The sequence below is a fragment of the Octopus bimaculoides genome, chromosome 8 (assembly GCF_046866305.1).
Source record: "Octopus bimaculoides isolate indiv1 chromosome 8, ASM4686630v1, whole genome shotgun sequence".
NCBI classification, from domain to species: domain Eukaryota; kingdom Metazoa; phylum Mollusca; class Cephalopoda; order Octopoda; family Octopodidae; genus Octopus; species Octopus bimaculoides.
Genome location: NC_142935.1, coordinates 31,874,432 through 31,893,277, shown reverse-complemented (window position 1 = coordinate 31,893,277; position 18,846 = coordinate 31,874,432). Strand labels below are relative to the sequence as shown.

The 18,846-nt window shown below is 37.9% G+C and overlaps 1 protein-coding gene across 2 annotated transcripts in view; it reads left to right on the top strand.

Annotated features, from left to right (window-relative positions):
- LOC106881999 (low-density lipoprotein receptor-related protein 2) overlaps window positions 1-18,846 on the top strand; it is a 146,098-nt gene that overhangs the window by 14,945 nt on the left and 112,307 nt on the right. For both annotated transcript variants that reach the window (XM_089356328.1, XM_089356329.1), the window contains 11 exons: window positions 184-300; window positions 2,420-2,542; window positions 4,471-4,590; window positions 5,774-5,899; window positions 6,928-7,091; window positions 7,560-7,792; window positions 8,969-9,178; window positions 10,377-10,585; window positions 12,760-12,894; window positions 14,125-14,343; window positions 18,238-18,418. In XM_089356328.1, the coding sequence (XP_089212454.1) occupies window positions 184-300; window positions 2,420-2,542; window positions 4,471-4,590; window positions 5,774-5,899; window positions 6,928-7,091; window positions 7,560-7,792; window positions 8,969-9,178; window positions 10,377-10,585; window positions 12,760-12,894; window positions 14,125-14,343; window positions 18,238-18,418 (1,837 nt within the window). The remainder of the gene's footprint in view (window positions 1-183; window positions 301-2,419; window positions 2,543-4,470; window positions 4,591-5,773; window positions 5,900-6,927; window positions 7,092-7,559; window positions 7,793-8,968; window positions 9,179-10,376; window positions 10,586-12,759; window positions 12,895-14,124; window positions 14,344-18,237; window positions 18,419-18,846) is intronic.

Here is an 18,846-nt window from a genome sequence, read left to right as displayed (position 1 = left end):
CATCAGCATCACAGTGATCCATCTATCTATTTATCTATCTATCTATCTATCCATCTATCTCTCATCTCTTGTATATAATTATGATGTAATAAATAAAGGTGATTAATTCTTCTATCAAATTATATTTCAGTCATATGTAATGGCATCTAAAACGTCTAAATATTATTCCTTTAATTGTTGTAGCACTTTCTGGATGTCTGGGCAACCAGTTTGCTTGTAATTCTGGTCAGTGTGTCAAGCAAGAATTCCTATGTAATGGCGTTACCAACTGTGAAGATGAATCTGATGAACAAGTTTGCAGTATGTATTTCTAATTAATATAATTTCTAAAGATTCATTTCAATACACACAACCCCTCCACCCCCCACCGTATCTCAATGCTATTGTTTTCAGTGTAATTACAATTAATTATTACAATTATCTGTATAAATTAGTACACTTAGCTTAATTTTTTTTATCTCTCCCCTTTGCTTGCTTGAATCATTCGAGTGTAACCAGGCAGGGACACACATTGACCCCAAAATTACTTTTTAAGTCTAGTACATATTTTATCAGTTTTTTTTTTTTTTGTTTTTTTTGCCAAACTGCTAAGTTCGGTGGGATGTAAACAGACCAACATCAGTTGTCTTGCAGGGAAGATGGGACCAAATACAAAAATACACACACACACACACACACACACACACACACACACACACACGCACTTACACCCCCATCCTCCCACACAAAGAGCTTCACACACTTTCCACCATCTTCATGCACAAGGTTTTGGTTGGTCCGGGTCTATAGTAGAAGACACTTGCACAGGATGCCATGCTGTGGGACTGAACCCAAAACCACATGGTTACAAAGAGAGCTTGTTAACCACAAAACTATTCCTGTGCACATTATAAAAGGATCTCAAACTATGAGATAATCCGTGATTAATTCAAAACAATGGAAATAAATAAGCATTACATTTGAGAGAGTAATTTGAATGCTAAAGGATTAAAGTTATATATTTGTAGTTAAGAATACCAATAGATCACTGTTTTCCCTAATACCCAGGATATAATATGTGATTAATCATTCAATATCCATCTATTCCCTGCTGTTTGGTCGTCTAGTATTTAAATATGGCATAACTGAGACAAAATATAGTTCTGAGAGAAGCCAAATCAGCTGATTTATTTATGCACTACTGTATTTGATGCCAGATAGGACATATGTTTCTAAAACTGTGCCAAAAAAAAAAAAAAATCACCCTAGGTCCTATATGCAATATTAATTCACCAGCCATGCTACCAGTAGTGTAAGGTAAGCATAGACCAGTGTTCCTAATTTTGTCTGAATTATGTGGTATTTAAATACAAGATATCTAAATAACAGTAGACTGTATGGCATTGAAATATTGTATTAATCATATATGAAACCATAGGCATCAGAATGGCCATGTAGGGACAATACTCATTAGTCAGTATTCTTAAATACAATGAGCTATTTCAACTTTACTTAATCTAGATCAGTGATACTCAACTGGGCTCCATATATAAGATTTTGTAGGGTCCTTGCAAGGAAAATGTTAAATTGGGGATCTGCAGTTGTATATTGAGGGTGCACGAAAAAATTGTGCCTAAAATGTATTTATTGCAGGAAATAGCAAGGTTTCTTTCTCTCCTGTTTTTACAAAGCTCAACCTACACAAGTGAATGTGTGAACAACAAAACAGGGATTTTGAAAGAAGTTTCTATGAAACTAGTTTTAAACGGCTATGGGAGTCCACCAGACTAAAACAGTAATCAAAGGGGTCTGTAGAGTACAAAAATGGTTGAGAACCACTGGTTCAGATGAAATTAGGGTGTCCTGTGAATGTAACCAGAATATTGGTTTAACTCTCAGTCAGAGATTCTAGTGACATAGAATGCCAGGTTAAAATTCAACCAAAACCAGTTCTACTTATGTATATGGATTTTAACATTTCAAGAAAGAAGATTTCTCACCACTTAGAAAATAGACATTTTGTCAATGGAAATGCTGCTTCCCTCTGCCCCAGTCCCTTCTTTCATACTTTAATCCCTTGCTTCATTACATAAAGCTACCCAAACCCCACTGCCCCACAGCCTTGCAAGCTGCCTGGCAACCTCACTGGTGTCGATGGCATGGGAAGGTACTCAGTCCATGTTGTAAAGTGATCGGCATTAGGCAGGGTGTCCTGCTGTAGAAGCCATTCCAAAGTAAGCGCAGGAACATGATGCAATCGTTTAACCCATGGGATTCTGTTGAAACATTTGATCCATGCCAACTAGGAACATGGAGGATGACGACGACGATGATGCCAAAGGCCTGCGGGGAAACACAAAGATAAGAACCCAAATCCTAGAATACAACCTTCGTAATGTTTCTAAAGTAAGATTTTCTTTTTCCATCTCCTTTGGCACAGATCAAAAGGTCTGTCCAAACAATCAGTGGGCATGTCCGAATGCTGAACGCTGTATTCCAATAACGAGTGTGTGCGATGGGAAAAACGATTGTGATGATGGAGCAGATGAGGTTTCTACTTGTTGTAAGTAATATCTTTAAACTTGTAAAGTATAAATGTTTATATGTATGTATATATCATTATATATTTAAGTATACCCCACCCCCACCCACACACTTCCTCTCATCTTTGTTGCTACCTTTCACCTTTCCTGACCCTCACCTACTTCCTCCTTTTCTCCCCTTCAACCGATATTCACGATTGACCAACCCTTCACCATACCCATCTCTTACTGCATTTTCCCCTATCCCCTTCTCTATACATCGGCCACTTTCCTTTCGCACTTTCATGAACTCACTCACATCGTTTCTCTTATCTTCCTCTTCCTGTAACTTGAGGGAAACCCTGACACATCTTCATCACCATCTCTTTATCTCTTTTCCAACTGGGGAGTAACCATATCTCTCCCTGACACCTGTTCCTGTCCCTCTATCATATTTTAACCTCTTATCACCTGCCATAAACTCCGCCGCAGCCCCTACAGCTGGGTGAGTCTTGCTTGTTACTTCACAATCTCACTGTTGCTGGTGCCACAGGAAAAGCACAGGGTAACCTCTATGAAGTGGTTAGCATTATATGAAGATGCATCCAGCTATAGAAACCATACCAAAGCAGACAGTGCAGTTTGGTGCAGTCCTCAGGCTTGCTGCCCTTCTCTTGAACTGCCCGGCCTAATTCTAGCATAGAAAATGGACGTTGAATGATAATGAAGATGATGTATACAAGCATACATGTATGCTTGTACTATTCTTTCATTCTTTTACTTGTTTCAGTCATTTGACTGTGTCCATGCTGGAGTACCACCTTTAGTTGAACAAATCTAGCCCAGGACTTATTCTTTGTAAGCCTAGTACTTATTATATCGGTGTCTTTTGCCGAACCACTAAGTTACAGGGACGTAAACACACCAACATCAGTTGCCAAGTGATGGTGAGGGCACAAAAACAGACACACAAATACACACATACATATATGTATATATATATATATATATATGATGGGCTTCTTTCAGTTTCCATCTACCAAATCCACTCACAAGGTATTGGTTGGCCCGAGGCTATAGTAAAAGACACTTGCCCAAGGTGCCATGCAGTGGAACTGAACCTAGAACCATGTGGTTGGGAAGCAAGCCTCTTACCACACAGCCACTCCTGTGACTCTATGTAGACAATTATTATCAAACTGGGACCATGCTGGTTATGAAGGCAAGAGTTCTATTTGATCCGATCAGCAGAACAGCCTGCTCACTAATTAACATGCAAGTGGCTGAGTGCTCCACAGACACACGTACCTTTAATGTACGTTCTCAGGCAGATTCGGCAAGATACAAAATGTGACAAGGTTGGCTCTTTAAAATACAGAAACTACTCATTTTTGCCAGATGAGTGGACCAGAGTCACTAGCATGATTAGAGTGTGTGCCACCTAAGGCAGCCCTTTCCTTTGATGCCCCTGGATTCCACAAAAAGCACATATTACCTACAGCAGACCCAAATGTGTTGCCCCATTAAAAGTGCCACCCGGGGCAGACCGCTCCTAGTAACCCCACCTAGATATGCTAGCGACCGGAGTACCATGAAATAAAGTGTCTTGCTCAAGGCTACAATGCACTGCCTGAGATTGAACTCACAACCTTAATATCATGAGCTGAATACTGTAACCACTAAACTTCACTTGCAACTTATGTTATAGACTCACCTTCCTACATTTATAGAAACATGTTACCAAATATTTGTAGGCACGTAGTGGTACTTCGTTATGAAATCTTAATATACAATCAAGTAGATTAACACGTTTTTATAAGTCAGGGCCGTGTTCTACTGTGTTAGCAGTGCTACTACATCATTTGTTTACATATCTGTAGATACAACCAAATATCTAAGCCATTAATCTACTCCTTCAAGATTTTCATGTTTTTTTTTTGTTTTTTTTATATAATTTCTTTGTTATTAGCTTCAAGTCGTTGTGGTTGGTTATCATGTCTATACAGATGTAACCCATCTCCCGAAGGTGGTATGTGTTATTGTGCGGATGGAATGGCATTAAAATCAGACGATAAAAGGACTTGTATTGGTAAGTATAAAGTAATTGCATAAATACAAATCTTAATAGACACAGCAGGATGTCAGGAAGTGAGCGAGCAGAATGATTAGCACGTTGGATGAAATTCTTAGAGGCATTTTGTCTGTCTTTACATTCTGTGTTCAAATTACACCGAGGTCGACTTTGCTTTTCATCCTTGTGGGAGTTAATAAAATAAGTACCAGTTGCATACTGAGGTCAATGTAATTGACTTACCCCCTCCCCTGAAATTGCTGGCCATGTGACAACATGTGAAATCAATATACATTTTAGGATGTACAACATAATTGATTATTTTTATTTAAAAAAAAAAGCTCTTGTATTTATTTATTTAATACAATTGTTATTGTTGTTGCTGCTATTATTATTTTCATTATTATTGTTGTTGTTAAGGCAGGAAGCTGGACGAAATGCTGAGCCGTCTTTTGCCTGTCGCTATGTTCTGAGTTCAAATTCTGCCAAGGTTGACTTTGCCTTTCATCCTTTCGGGGTCGATAAATTAAGTACCAATTGATCAGTGGGGTTGATCAATCGACTAGTCCCCCTCCACACAAATTTCACGCCTTGTGCCTATTGTTGTCATTATTATTATCCTTTTTATTATTCCTCAGATGCTCAGCTGGTAGAATTATTAGCACATCAGACAAAAATGCTCAACAGCATTTCCTTCAACTTTACATTCTCGGTTCAAATTTGCTGAGGTCAACTTTGCCCTCCAGCATTTCAGTTTCAATAAAATGAGTTGTCACTGGGGTCGATGTAATCAAATAGTCTCCTTCCCCAGAATTCCAGGTCTTGTGCCTAGCTTAGAAAGAATTAGTATCACAACTTCCTCTTTTCACAAGCCCCATGCAGGGCAAACCATGTCTGTTAGCAAGCCCAAAGTAGCACAAGATGTGACTGTAAATAATCCTCCATGTAGACCAACATGTGTCTGTGTTCTTGAGAATCACTGCTCTGATATTGTGTTTATAACACAACATGTTTATCAAGAGATTTTCTCTCAGACAAAAACCACTGCATCATACCTTTCAATACTGTACATACATTTAGCATGATACGCAGATGGCAATTTTATTTCAATGCTGCTTCAGCTGAATTTACCATGTTATTTATTTATTTATTTTCCTAATGATTAGCATCTAATGACCAAATTCTGATTTGACTGCTTCAGATTTCAATGAATGCTCCAGCTGGGGATATTGTGATCAGATCTGTACAAATAAAGAAAATGGATACACATGTTCTTGTCAGGAGGGGTTTACATTAACAGGGAAACAGATGTGTCAAGCAAATAACAGTAAGTTGAAACATATGAAATCTTCTTAATAAATGTAGCCTTGTTTGTCAGGGAGTTATTCATCACTGATTGAGGCAAACACAATACGCTCACTTGTAGACCATGTGCTGGTGCCAAGTAAAAAGCATCTGGACTGGTTCCACATAAGAAAAGTACCTGTACTGGTTCCATGTAAAAAAAAAAAATCACCTGTGCTGGTGCCATGTTAAAAGCACCCAGTACACTCTGTAAAGAGGTTGGCATTAGGAAGGGCATCCACCCATAGAAACCTTGCCAAAACTGACAATTGGAGCCTGCGCACAATTAGACTCTGAAAGTTTGTGAGGAACCCATTGACCCAATTTGCAGACTTTTCTGATGGGATGCAGGTGTTGATGAATGGTTGAATGACCAATTCCAAACTTCTCTGCTAGTTCCTCAACAGTTACGATGGGATCTTATTCCACCAGGGTTGCAGGATGATATTGTCAAGCTCTACAGATGTTCCATGACGAAGCTCGTCTTCTAGGTTGTAGTTTCCGGCTCGGAATTTCTGGAACCACCTTTGACACTGGCTCACGCTTATTGTCCGATCCTTGTATACTGCATTAATATTCCATGCACTTTCCATTGCGTTGTTGCCTTTATTGAATTCATAAAGCAAAATGTGCCGAATATGCTCCTTTGTCACTTCCATTATAGCTTTGAAAATTAACAGTTAAAATCGATTGCACTCTTGAAAGCCTGCACTAAGAATAAGGACAAAGTAGAATTACTACCTGCTTTTAAAGCAAGTTGATTCAGGTAGTTTATCCCATCTGAAAAAACTGCATTATTTATGGGATGGCTCAATATATTCTGTACCAGAAAAGGTAGAGTTAATCAAGAAACTATGTGACAGTGAGAGCTTTACCGAAATGAGTTTGGTATTTTGTTTTATTTGGAAAGTGCAGGACAATGATCCAATTTTTATTGTTTTTTTTTTTTTGAACCAAACTCCTGTGATAAATAAGAACAGATGTATTTCAAAATTTCGTTTCTTTGCATAGGTGAAAATGCAAGATTAATCGTATCCAGTAACAAGAGAATTTTTTCAATGAAGACAGATGGTAGTGACATAAAACTTATAGCCACAACATCAAGTCCTGTAGCTTTTGATTCTCATCGAAATAAGATATTTTGGGCCAGTGGTTACAACTCAAAGAAACAAGAGGTAATCCAAAGTTTGATTTTCATTTCCTTTCACAAGGATTAATTAAAGATTCTAAACCCTTTAAAGCACAGATCATAAAGTAATGCAGTATGTTTTATGCTGTTATTGTTGATGAAAGCATGGCCCTGTGGTTAAAATGTTTGCTTCCTAATCACATGGATTTGGGTTCGCTCTCACAGGATGGCATCTTGGGAAAGTGATTTCTCCTGAAGTCAAAGCCTTATGAGAGGACTTAGCAGATGGAAATTGAAAGAAATCATTTATCCCTTCTCATTCACTTCCCCCTTCCACCCTCCTCCTTTTTAATCGCTCTTCTCCATACCTAGCTCTTCCTACTCATCCATCTCCCTTTCCTCTTCCCCGCCCTTCCTCCTCCACCTCCTCCTCCTCCTCATCATTATCATCATCATAATCATCATCTTCTTCACTATTTCCCAAATGCTGTGTTGGAGTTAATTCTCTCTATAGTCATTTCAGTTTTGGGAATCTGATTTATCTGGTGAGAATAAACGCTCAATTCCACTCAAAACTACGTTCAAGTATGTTTCGCTCACCTACGATTGGATTGCTAACAACTTATATTATATCGACAAAGTCGCTGGCAGCCTTGGCATCCTTAATCTTGATAGCGGACGTCAGTGTAACATTATCACTTCAGGCCTAACGAGAACGTTTTCCATAGCCCTCGACCCTCTTGTTGGGTAAGTTATGCTTCCTTTTTTGCCTTTTTCTTATATTTCATGGTTCAACTTCATTCCTTATTACTTTCCATGAAGAATCAAATCATTGATTATAAGTTTCCAGAGGAAACCAACCACTGGTTAGTGCGTACATACATGTGTGTTTGTCTATCTATCTATCTATCTGTCTGTCTGTCTGTCTGCCTGTCTGCCTGTCTGTCTGTCTGTCTGTCTGTCTATCTATCTATCTATCTATCTATCTCTGTGTGTGTATATATGTACATATATATATATATATATATATATATATATTTATTTATTCTAAATTATAACATATATAAATAATCCTCTATTTATCTAATATTATATATATTATGTGTGTGTACGTATGTGTGTGTATATATTTAAATGTATATATACATGTGTGTGTGTGTGTGTGTGTACGAGGGGAAGTCAAAAATTATCTGCCCTTTCACCATAACATGCCTTTATGCATTCTCCGCATGCACGCTCATAGTTGGTAATATTGTGGTCACATGATCAAAGTTTGAATGTGATTGCGTCATTTTTCTTTGTGGCTTTACAGCATAAGTATGGCCACGCCGTAGCAATGTGCACCAAAAAAGAACAAAGAGTAGTTACTGGTGAACCTGTTTACTATCACTATCTCTTGAGCTTGCTGAATTTTCTCGTCAGTGGTGGAGGTTGACGGGCATCCTGCTCCCTCTTCGTGTGTCACGCTTGTCCAGCCACTTTTAAATTTCTTGATCCTCTCAGACACACTTCTATGTGTTAGCGCACTGTCACCATACTGTAATAAAAGCCTCTTATGAATTTCAGCACCTGACACACCTTCCCACCAGGGAAATCAAATCACTGCTCTTTGTTCTTCTTTGGTGCACATTGCTAGTGGAGTGGCCATGCTTATGCTGTAAAACCAGAAAGAAAAATGGTGTGATCAGGTTCAAACTTCGATCATGTGACCACAATAGTACCAAATAAATGTATGCATGTGCAGAAGGCTGTGTGATAATAATAAGGATATGTTATGGCAAAGGTGCGGATTATCTTCGACGTGCCCTCATATATTTATATGCATATATATGTGGTAAATGAAAGACAGAAGATGGAATATACGAGAATTTTTATTATCAACCACAATATATAACAGTAATAATGTATTTCTTCTTTCAATAGATACATGTTCTTTATTCTTTGGGGACACCGCTATCAAAGGGTCAATGGTGTTTACCGAGCTTTTATGGATGGAAGTAACATTGTATATTTTAAAACATCAAAGTATACCTTTCCAAGTGGTTTTACTGTTGATATTTTTTCCAAAAGGATTTATCTCATTGATAGCCATTTCGACCAGGTGCTAACTTTTGATTACAACGGATTAAACAGGTAACATTCTTAAATAGTCAGCTTTCAGTTTACTTCAAGTTTCTCGCATGTTATTTACATGAGATCATTTTGCTATGCCACAAATAATATGCTTAATATTCCCACTGAGTTCAGTTATCTCTTTGAAGGCAGATGGCTTAGTGGTTTAGGTATTCAGCTCATTATTGTAAGGTCTTGAGTTCAATTCCTGATGGCACATTGTATCCTTGAGCAAGATGCTTTATTTCAACTTGTTCCAGTCCACTCAGTTGGCAAAAATGAGTTGTACCTGTAATTTAAAGGGGGCCAGCCTCATCCTATTCTGTGTCATGTTGATTATCCCTGAGAACTACATTAAGGGTATGCATGTCTATGAAGTACTCAGCCACTTGCACTTTAATTCCATAAGCAGGCTGTTCCCTTGATCCGGTCAGCTGGACTCTTGTCATCACAACCAATGGAGCACTGGTTTCTTATCCTTTATGTATTAAAGGATTAGTAAATAAACTACTACATTCCTACAATTGTGCCATAGTTGATCAGCAGATTTTTGGAATCGTAAAAAATGTGCCAGAAAAAATTTGCTGGAGAAGGTCATGAAAATGAAGGGCAAAAATGTGAAAAAAAAAAAAAAGAAATCAAATGTTTTGGACAAAGAAATTGTTTCACAGAAGGAAACAACCAGCCAATTTCTTATCCCTTTCCTTCTGCATGAGACAGTGATGGCTATTCTGAAAGTCTACTGGACAACTGATACTCCATTGGTTACAACAATGAGGGTCCCAGTAGATCCAATCTACTATGGAACAGCCTACTCATGAAATTAACCTGCAAGTGGCTGAGTACTCTGTAGACATGTGTACCCTTAACATAGTCCTCTGCAAGATTCTGTGTGACAGAATGTGACAAAGTGGAATAAAGTGTCTTGCTTAAGGACGCAGTGTACCTCCAGGAATTGAACCCTTGACTTTATGATCATTAATATTGTAACCACTAAATGATGTGACTTGATGCTGATCAACGATTACATTTGACTCATGAGTGTAATATTTCATTTACTAACCATTTTGTAGATAAAGAATTGGCTGTTGATTCTCAGAAAATAGCAAGAATTTCATATATGATCCATTAGCAATAAATAAGAAACAATTATAATTGTAAAAATTCTCTTCCCTATGATAAATTCTTATAATTGTTATGTTCATCCATGTTTTTGTAGATTTGAAATCGTTGCGGGAGGAAAATATATTCCATCACCTGTGGCAATAACACATTTTGAAAGCCATCTCTTTTGGGCTGATAAGCATAAGGGTAAAATTATGAAGATGAATAAAAACGGTAGCATCTCCACTTTAACAGAAATATATCATAATTCTTCTGAAGTTCCTAACACACTGGAAATTTTCCATTCAGCTTTGCAACCACAAGGTTAGTATCATCTTTCTACCAAGTATGTTTGAATGAAGTCTTCTATTGTCATAAAAGAATTATTAGTTCTTGTCAATTATTTTCGTAATAATCCTTTCTACTCTAGGCACAAGGCCTGAAATTTTGGTGGAGGGGACTCGTCGGTTACATCAACCCCAGTCTTTCACTGGGACTCTTATGCCTAACTTTTCTCTCAACACAGTTGTATTCTGTCGGTCATGGGATCTGACATTGTAAATCCAATAGAGAATACTACCTTCATTCCTCTCCAGCCTATGCATGTCCTCTGCAGTTAGAACCCATGTCTCACTACCATGTAACATAGCTGTTCTCACACAAGCATTGTACAATCTAACTTTCACTCTGAGAGAGAGAGAGAGTCCTTTTGCTACCAAAAGAGGTAGCAGTTCTCTTAACTTCATCCATCCTATTCTTATTCTAGAAACAATACTTTCAGAGCATGCATCACTGTTACTAATTTGGTCTACTAAAGAGCAGCAAGTGAGCCACGGATCAGAACAAGTAATAACCCAATGCCGCTTGATCTGGACTCTATGCTGAGTGTGACATCATTTTGATTCCCTCGAGTTCCTTGAGTTTATTCTCAGCTCTTTAAGCAGTGTCAGGTTCTCTGTTGCCTTGCTGCAGAAGAGCTCACTTCCTTTTAATCAATGCCAAAGATTTTTGCTACACAATGCCATTCATCCACTCCAGCTCTTTGGAGTACAGGTTGGCATCAGTGGTTTGTCTGTCCAAAACAAACTCACAGTGAATTATTCCCTCGTAATTCCACCAAGCGCAGAACATCAGCTTCTGTTCAAAATAGCTATCTTTGGTGACAGGTTCCAGAAGCTGGCCATTTGTTAACCACTGCTTATACATATTAAAATTGTAGAAAGATATCTCTCTTGGAGAATCACTTGCTGCAATTCATGGCTTACTTTTTGCACTCATGTCGCTTCATCAACCAAAGAGAAGAGAAGACTTTAGTGAAGGAATTGTTTGCCTCAAAGAACAAGAACAGGTATCAGCGTGGGATCAAAGAACCAGCAGAAAGGTGTCTTCAGATAGTGCAACATGATGGCCTCCATTTGCTAGGCTGTTTTTGCAATAAATTGATGAATAAAACAAAGAAGTTACCAAAATATTGCAAAATTTTCTGACTTGGCAGAATTATTAGATTTCAAGTTTACTTTCTGGGTCAAAACTCATTCAGAGAATTTTCGGTCCCTTGTTTCAGGTTTAAAATAGTTCATGACTAAAGTTAAAAGTGAAAAAAGAAAAAGAAAAAACAAGATTTTTAAAACTATTGAAATTATAAATGTCTTTCAACAGAAAACTCAGTCAATAGTTAAAATATTATTGTATCACTGTCTTGAGCAGACAATCAGATTTTGTTATACACCACTGGTCATGATGCACTTCCTTGCATTGCTTTAGCTTTTGAACGATGCCACCCTGCTGAAGTAGGCAGGCCAGCCAACATTCTACCAGGATGGAATACCAGTCCATCAATGGGTGACACATTTACAGCTGAGTGGACTGCAGCAATGTGAGATGAAGTGTTTAGCTCAAGAACACAACACACTAGTGACCTGGGAATTGAAACCCTGACCTTATGATTATGAGTATAACACCCTAACCACTAGACTGTGCACCTTCGCAGTTATGGACATCAAACATCATTGTATTAGAAGTCATCTATTTTAATGATATAAATTTAAGAGAAACTTTAGGTCAATTCAATCAATGGAATTCAGTTTATGGCTAAAAATCATATTTAGCATAAAGTATTTACTGCCATTGTCAAATAAAATTGTCATTTTTTTTACCATATTCCACCGAGGTCGACTTTGCCCTTCATCCATTCAGGCTCAATAAGATAAGTTCTAGTTGGGCTCTGGTGGGCTAATTTAACCCATCCCTCAAAATTTCAGGCCTTGTGCTTTTAATAGAAAGGATTATTTTTCACTACATGAATACAGATTCACATTACTCCTTTTTGAAAGAGTATTGACCAGCTCACAGTTGGTCCAAATAATAAACGTTTGAATGAAGTTAAGTGTTTCTGCCTTTCGTGTAATAATTGCTGAATTTATTGTAAAAAATTATTCTTGTATTGTAAGTACAAAATATCTCCAGGAGTTTAGAACAATAGTTTTATATTTAAATAGGAAGAAATCCATGCAAGCAGGCTAAATGTCAACATATTTGTGTTGTGACTCATACCTCTGACAATGATGGGCTTGGTTACCGTTGTCTGTGTCAAATAGGTTTCGTTCCTGATTCAAGCCAAATGAATTGTACACGTAAGTATTAAGCATTTAAGTCATTCTGTTGTTTACAATGATAACCAGTGTGTTATATTTGTGTGTGAGAAGATTGGATCCTGCTGCAATATATGATCAGCGCTGGATTAGCCATTAAGCAAAATAAGCATGTTTTTCAAGCATCAGGGGAAGGGGTGGGGGCACCACAGAAATGGTAAATGGTTTACGGCACAAAAGAAATCACTTTCAACTTGCTAAAATAATATTTGGGATGCTTTATCTCTCCTAAGTATAGGAGCAAATGTGTTATATAAGATTAACTTTGAGGATCTGATCAAAGACTTTGCAAATACAAATAAAGTGGAAGTATACAAAAATAAACATTATTTCCCATCTCACTGTTAGTTTTGTTTCATTTTGAAAAATAAAAAATGTATTTCATGGTTTATTATTGTTTATATTTTGAATTACATATATATATGGGGGAGCACTAAAGTCTTTTAAGGGTCTTAATCCAGACCTGTGTATTATAAAATTACTTGCCATTTTCTGTTCAGTGTGCAAACCAAAAATTCTACCCATCAGCCCTACCTAAATAGGGTTAGTAGAGATCATTTGGTGTCTTACCCTGAGCATCTCATAAACAGAGCTAATGACACAATATAACAAGGGTGTGTTGTGTTAAGAAGTTTGCTTCCCAACCACATAGTTTCTGGTTCAGTCCCATTGTGTGACACCTTTGGTTCCACATGGTGTCTTTTACAATAGCTCCAGGCCAACCAAAGCTTTTTGGGTAGATTGGTAGATGGAAACTGAAAGAAGCCTGCCATACACATATGTATGTGTGGGAGGGGTTATATTTCCCTTGTCTTTATGTATTTCATCTGCTGATAGTAAACAATGGCTATGCTAACGGTGCCATTTGCTCACGGCCAACTGTGAAACATGTCCAGGCGTCTTGGGCTGTCTTGAAATGTTCTGCAATCTTTGTAAACAAAACGCTCGTTTATACAGTGTCGTTTGTTTCCCATTCTCTACTTAAAACACATCTGAGCTGTTTGTTGTTGGATAGACTGGGAAATTATTAACATTCTTGGAAACAAATTATGGTTGGTGACAGGAAAGGCATAAAAATCTCTACCCTAGCTATTCTCTTGTATAATCCATCTAAATATGAAAAAGCAGATGTTTAAAAAAACAAAATATAATAAAGATGACAGAAACATTTGCAACTGATATTTTTTTCCTATTTTTTTATTTTTGATTTAGGTGTCAATAAATTTATTTTAATTTCCAAAAGAAACATTATTCAAGGTCTACCACTGGATAGAAAGTCTACTTTCAATGCAAATGCTATTCTACCAGTCACAAACACTTTTTCAAGGAGCCCTTCTATTAGATCTTTGGACTACACCTCATCTGACCAAACAATCTATTTTGCTGATCCTAGCAGTAGTGCAGTGTTCAAATTCAATTTGAATACTTCAGGTAAGCCAAATCTGGTCTTCATAAAGTAAAGTAAGTTTGTTTTTTGTGCTTTGTTTATGTTCCCGTTCCTTTTTTGTCCCCGATTTTTTGACATCCTGTACCCAGATATGCATCTATATATATATATATATATACATGTAGATGTAGGTATGTACATATATGTATGTATATATGCATATGCTCACATATCATTTGTACAATTATATTATCGAACGCCATGCGTCCATTTGCAAGTAAGTTTTAACTTCATAAAGTAAATACTGATTATGGTTTCAAATTTTGGCTCAAGGCCAACAATTTCAGGGAAGGGGTAAGTCGATTACATTGACCCCAGTTTTCAACTGGTACTTATTTTACTGACACCAAAAGGATGAAAGGATAAGTGAACCTTGGCAAGATTGAACTCAGAACATGAACACAGATGAAATGCTGCTAAACATATTGGCCAATATGCTAACACTCCTGCCAGCTCACTGCCTTTTTTGAACTCAGAACTTGAAGGACATATGGAATGCCACTAAGCTTTTGTCCAACTCACTAAGGATTCTGTCAGCTCTCTGCCAGTAAATGCTAACAAAAACATTAGCATTGATTCAAATGGTAGCACTGGTCAACACTATTTTTTCATCAAGGTTATTTGAGTGGTTTTGGGGTAAGTTTGGGATGCTGAATCTAAACATAGCATCAGTATGACCAAAATTGGCTCTAATTTTTGGTTTAATCGAAGCCCTTATTTTTTAGCATTTGCCTTGTTCCCCTATTATTTTTTATTATATACAGTTGTTGCTAAATAGACTTTTAGGTATCAAACATTTTAATTCATTTCATATGAAATGATGTAATCAAAAATACTTTTACATTTATTCTAGAACATTTATTCTGACTGTTGACGGGCCATGACTGTTGAGGACATACGTAGGCTTGAAAGAAATGAAGCTAGCATGATCTGCTGGATGTGTAATGTCAGTGTGTGCACAAAACAGAGTGTAAGCACCCTGAAAGAAAGGTTGGACATACGAAGCATCAAATGTGGTGTGCAAGAGAGATGACTGCACTAGTATGGTCATGTGCTGTGTATGGATGAGGGGAGCTGTGTGAAGAAGTGTCACTCTTTAACAGTGGAAGGAACCTGTAGAGGAGGGAGACCCAGGAAGACATGGGATGAGATGGTGAAGCATGACCTTCGAATGTTAGGCCTCAAAGAGGCAATGACAAGAGACCAAACCTCTGGAGATACGCTGTGATTGAGAAGACCCGACAAGTAAAGTGGGATAACAGTCGTAGCCTACACCAGTGTTGCATAACAAACCCCTTTAAAAAGTAGCTTTGAATCATCGGGCGACATGCCGTGCTTGAGGAGACCTATTGAGTCAAGTAAATCAAAATCAAAATCAAATCACAATCAAATGGAAATTGTAGTTGTGGCTGATGCCAGTGCCGCTTGACTGGCTCCCATGCTTGTGGCATGCAATAAGCACCATTCATGCATGGGTCATTGCCAGTGCCACCTGACTGGTTTCTCATGCCGCTGGCATATAAAAAGCACCGTCCGAATGTGGTCGATGCCAGCCCTTTGCCCCAACTGACTCCTCGTGATTGATGCCAGGCCCACCATACTGGCTCCTGTGCTAACGGTGCATAAAAAGCACCCACTACATTCTTGGAGTGGTTGGCGTTAGGAAGGGCAACCAGCTGTAGAAACCTTGTCAAATCAGATTAGAACCTGGTGCAGCTGCTGGCTCGCCAGACCTCAGTCAGACCGTCCAACCCATGCCAGCATGGAAAATGGACGTTAAACGATGATGATGATGATGATATATATACATGTAAGGCCCTGGGAGGGTAGAAAGATGGAGTATTTCCAATGCAGTGCTCAATCTGAGCTTTAGGTTATCTACATTCTGGGATTCTAGTCTTAAGTAGTATCAAAATTATTCAGGTGTAGACAATCCAGGTGTCACAACAATAAAACCATTGATTGGGTTTAGCAAGGACTAAAATATAATGAAAATAAGAACATAAAGAAGAATTTTATCACATCTTTCACAACCAGTTACAATTGTTTCTGTACCAACTCTGCTTTCAATGCGAATATATGCAAGGTTTGCAAGTGAAAATTTATGCAATATTTGTGGCTTTAAACATTACGATGACACTTTGTCAGACCTGCATCAAAGGTACACTCTTACATTGTACAAGGGTACTTCATGTTTGAAGCTCTGATGAAGCTATGAGGTGATATACAAGCATTCAACTATAAGTACATTGCATCTTATAGCAGAAACAGCTGTAAGCTAATGAAAGCTCATGACATTATTTCTTGTTCCGTTATCATTCAAATTTCTTATATACATGTTAATATGTCATCATCATTTAACGTCCGTTGTCCATGCCAGCATGGGGTGAACGGCATGGACAGCAGATACTAAATGATGATGATGATGAAGATGGTAATATATGTATATAAGAAATTATAAAGAATAAAGTGTTTTGAATGGCACAACAATTTAATCATCCATAGTCTGATGCTATTTTGGAATATAAAATTGCTTCTTCAGATATCCCTAGGAATTGATGGAGTCGCTGCTATAATCAGTTTTCCAATGGCTGTTTTTTCTTTCAGAAGCATCTAGGCATTGGAATTTTATATTCCAAAATATTATTATCAGACTATGGATGATTAAATTACACCAGTTATTATAGTCCATTGTTGTTATTCTAGTGCATTGTTGTGGCATTCAAAACACTTTATTCTTTACAAACAACACACAATGCTTCAAGCGAACTACAATACCCTCCTATAAGAAGTTACATGTAATATGTATGTGAGTAGCATGTATGTATGGTATGTATGTGTGTGTGTGTGTGTGTGTGTGTGTTTCTGTGGCTGAACTCTTATTTCTCTCGAGCTGTCTGTCTTTCAATCGACTGACAGATTGTTACCTAGCTTGGAAGCAAGTAGGGACTGGTATCTGGCCATAGAAAGTTCTCTACCGCTAAGTATTTTCATCTGACTTATGCAAGCATGAAAAATCACCATCATCAGCATCAGCATCATCCTTCTTTAACGTCTGCTTTCCATGCTAGCCTGGGTAGGATGGTTTGACTAGAGGTACCAAGACGGGAAGCTGCACCAGTCTGTTCCAGTCTGGTTTGGCTTGGTTTCTACAACCAGCCACTTTACCTTGTGTGCTGGGTGCTTTTAACGTGCCACCAACACAAGCACTTGTGCATGGCACCAGCACAAGTGCTTATTATGTGGCACCAGCAGAAGCATGTTTTACGCGGCACCAACACAGCACTCTTCCAGGCTAATCCCCTTCACCAGACAGTGTGGCCTTAACATTTCTGCTGTGTAGAACGGGGGTCTTCTTGATTATAGCAAAGTGCCAGCTATCTCAGTCGATTGTCATCTCATCCAAACGATTCAGTGTTCTGAGATCATCCTTTAGTACTTCTTGGATCTCCCACTTCCAAGAGTTCCATCTACTTTGAGTGAATGGCACTTCTTTATGGAGCTGTCAGCATCCATCCACATCCCATGACGGAACCAGCAGAGTCTCCTCTCTTACACACTGAATCATTAAATGATGATGCTGATATATTACAATAACATTAAGGCAGTGAGCTGGCAGAAATGGTAGCATGCTGGGTGAAATGCTTAGTGGTATTTCGTCTGTCTGTACATTCTGAGTATCTGTCTTTCGGGGTCGATAGATTAAGTACCAGTTGCATTCTGAGGTAGATCTAATCAACAAGCCCCTTCCCCAAAAATTTCGGGCCTTTGGAGAATCTATGGACTTTGTTAAGCCCCTTTAAACTACAATATCATATTGAATGGAAACATTTATTCAAGTCTTTTTAAAATGGTATTCTGAATTTCCTTTATTTTAGAGTTAAAGGTAGTGTTCGACGAATATTTACATAGTATTTCAGTGGATTGGATGCTTCGCAATTTATATGTGGCTAATCGTCGTGGGATTACAGTTGTACGTATTGATAATGTAGACGACAAGCGAGTAATCATTAGCAATGAAACATTTGTAACAGCAATTATTTGCCATCCTTACAAAGGGTAAGTTTAAATATTTGATTTATTTTTATTAATCACCAAGGATTTAGAGGTGCCAGTACATTAAAATGACATCACATGGAACTGGACCATGACCATGAATTCAATCTTGCAGAAAGATACTGCTTATACAGGGTGACCATAAAGTCATGCACCATTCTGCAATATGTGAAATTGCCAACATTCTCAGGCTAACATCTCCCAAGGACTTTTTCTTCTGGGGCTACATTAAATCCCTTGTGTATTCTGAAAAGATTCATGACCAAGGTCATCTTCTTCAAAGAATTGTTGAAGCGTGTGAACAAGTTAACGGTAATGAAGAGCTATTTGAGAGGGTTCGTTGCAATTTCAGATTCCGTATGAACACTTGTTTAGAGCTACATGGCCAACACTTTGAACATTTCTAATGGATTAGCTACTTCATTGCTAAT